At 43.8% G+C, this 2,684-nt stretch overlaps 1 protein-coding gene across 1 annotated transcript; it reads right to left on the bottom strand.

Moving 5' to 3' along the window:
- Positions 1–739: 739 nt before the first annotated feature.
- On the bottom strand, positions 740–2,047 carry LOC18429424 (agmatine coumaroyltransferase-2). The gene has a single exon (XM_006838710.1). The coding sequence runs from the start codon at positions 2,045–2,047 to the stop codon at positions 740–742; it is 1,308 nt and encodes a 435-aa protein (XP_006838773.1).
- Positions 2,048–2,684: the final 637 nt, after the last annotated feature.

Raw genomic sequence — 2,684 nt, 5'->3', positions numbered from 1 at the left:
TGAACCCTAGATATGGTCAAAATGAGTTCCCTTCCAAAAATGAATCTAGACCATTCATTTTGTGAATTTCAAGATCTTAGCCTTTATAAAATCAAAATCATTTTTTTTTCTTTTTTAACATTGTTCATCTAATGATAATAAAGCAATCCAAAAAAATTGGAAATGAAAAAATTCTTCTAAGGCTTAGATCTAAGCATCTAATTTATTTTTCGTAAATTATTACACACGATCTTTGAGCTTACTATTAGATTATTGATTTTACATATTCGGTATTGAGTGTGTGAACATGTCAACCATGATAAGTCGGAACTTGAATAAAAATAAATCTTATAAATAAAACAAAATTCGAACAAAATTTTTATCACATCTATTTCAAATTATTGTTGAGCTACCATTTTGCCACATCCATCTCCAAGATGGATATGGATGTTATGTAGGTCAGGAGACGCTATTGCAGAAATGCGCTATCTGAAGCGCAAACTACTTTTCCATTTAATTGAATATATTTAAAATTTTAGCTAATTTCCATTGTTCAAACCGGTTTTGGAAGCCAGTCAAACCAAAACCGGGACAAACACTTATCTGCTTTGCTATCCAGTTTGGTTCTCGTGACATTGATTACTTATTAAAGAGCAGTATATAACTTTAAATCCATTAAAGAGGAACTGAACAAGTCAGAAGAAACTCGTTATTTCTGAAGAGGTTGGATGGGGAAGAAACTTGTTATTTGTGAACAAGTCTAAAGGTCAGAGAGAGGGGAGTGGGTGATGCGCTGAAAGAGGGCCTTGTTAGGGTCAGATAGAGGGAGATATATATCTATTCCCCGCTTCCCATGCATTGGAGGCATGATTACCATAACCCCCTCGTCAGGAAGGCAAGAGGGCAAAAACACATGAGGCCCTCCACTCCCAAAATCCATGTCGTCAAAGGCAAACCCCAACCAACTATTCACCTCCAGATTTGGACAAAAGCCATCCAGTTCAGGCGTAGGCACCAACTCACTCCAATCCCCATGTCTCTCTATGTGCGCGTCAAAGTCCACAAACGACCTCGCGTACCTATCGTTCACTTTTGCAATCGCCGCCCGCACCACCTCCGCCACTTGATGCAGTGGCTTGCTTAAGAGCTCGCTCACCCCGATTCGTACATCGCCCAATAAAACCATGTTACCAAAGTAATCTTTGGGAATAGGCGGCACCAGACGTGAGTGCACGTTCACCGTCATTCGCAATCGGCTCGTCTCGCTCCTGCCCATGCTCAGTTGCGCCACCTTTTGCCACAAGTGCGCCACCAAGCTCTCCACGGTGCTGTACCCACGCCCACTTGTACAGCCCAACGATGCTTGACCCTTGAGCCTGGCCAGAAAATCTGGAGAAAAGTGGGCTTTGTGTAATCTAAGGTTTCTCACCATTTCACCCTGCGGAATGTCCCTTACGAGCCTCTTCTCCGTGTATTCGACCCCTAAATGGTCGAACTCGATGGAAAGTGGCTCGCGGGGCTGGATCACCGCTCGGCAGTGCATCGTGGTTGGGCTAACCCATTGGCCACGGGTGGCTTTTCCCCATGCTATCAAAAAGAAGCATACGGCCTGGCCATCCGCCACCAAGTGGCTGGTTGTGCAGCCAACAACTAGGGAGCCACATGTGAAGCGAGTGAGTTGGACTTGCAACAACTCCTCCATGCATTTCAGGCTCGGATGGAGGTCAAGAAGTTGAGGGTTTGATTCCAAAGGCATGGCCTCGTCGAGTGTGCACGAGGCCATGGCCTCGATGAAGGGAACGCCCTTGTCGTTGACGATGATGGTTCGTCGGTCGTCAGTGAGGCGGCCAGCCCACTCACGATAGTCGGCAAGGATGAGGCTGAGGCCATGCTCGAGGGTGGAGTTCGGTGGCGTTGGGTCTTTATAGGCAAAGATCATGGGCACATGAAAGTCGCCGGCTGCTCGGTCGAAGGGGCCAAGGGGGGTGGTGGTGGAGGTGGAGGAGACATGGGATTTGTTCTCGTAGGATGGGGTCACTAGCTTTGAGCTTTGCTGTTGTATCTTCATGGTAGGTTTTTCTCTCTGTTTCTCTTTTGCCACAAACTTTTACACTTCACAAGGCCTTTTTCTCTGTCTCTACCGGGACACAAATTTGGTTGAACATGTAAGTTTTTCTCCCACTTGGAAACCGAGTGCTTTTGGGGGAGCTTATATAGGCCAAATGAGGCTGAAAGTTCTTATAACGGGACAACTTGTATATATCAATCGTTACGCCCTTAACACGCTTTGCGTGTGGTCTGTTTGCCTAATGTTAGAATGATATACCAAGTGCACTTCCAAAAACTCTCAATATTCATGGCGTGAGTGTTAGGAAAGTGTTAAGTTGGGAAAATGGGGTGTGTATTTCTTTATCCCAAAAGGGTGATATCTTTATGAATACAATATCATAATCCCTTGATATTTGGGGAATATACAACAAGCATTTCTAGATATGGTTTATACATATCTTTACAATAAGTAAACTTTACTATATATGATTTTTGTACATATCTATACAATGAGGAAAGTTCTAAAATAACAATTATGAGCTCGAAAACCACCTAATACTTCCCTTCAAGCTGGAGTGTAAATGTCAAGAGCACCCAACTTGCCAATGAGAGATAGAAATTGTTCTTTGCCCTAGGATTTGGTGAAAATATCAACG

This window comes from Amborella trichopoda, chromosome 3 (genome assembly GCF_054954075.1).
Source record: "Amborella trichopoda isolate Santa Cruz 75 chromosome 3, AtrichopodaSantaCruz75HAP2 v2.0, whole genome shotgun sequence".
Classification (NCBI taxonomy): domain Eukaryota; kingdom Viridiplantae; phylum Streptophyta; class Magnoliopsida; order Amborellales; family Amborellaceae; genus Amborella; species Amborella trichopoda.
The sequence above is the reverse complement of the archived record's forward strand: the minus strand, read 5'-3'. Positions and strand labels throughout refer to the sequence as shown.

What these genes read in the sequence shown, in the direction of transcription:
- LOC18429424 (XM_006838710.1), bottom strand. Translation starts at nt 2,047, where the DNA reads ATGAAGATACAACAGCAAAGCTCAAAGCTAGTGACCCCATCCTACGAG.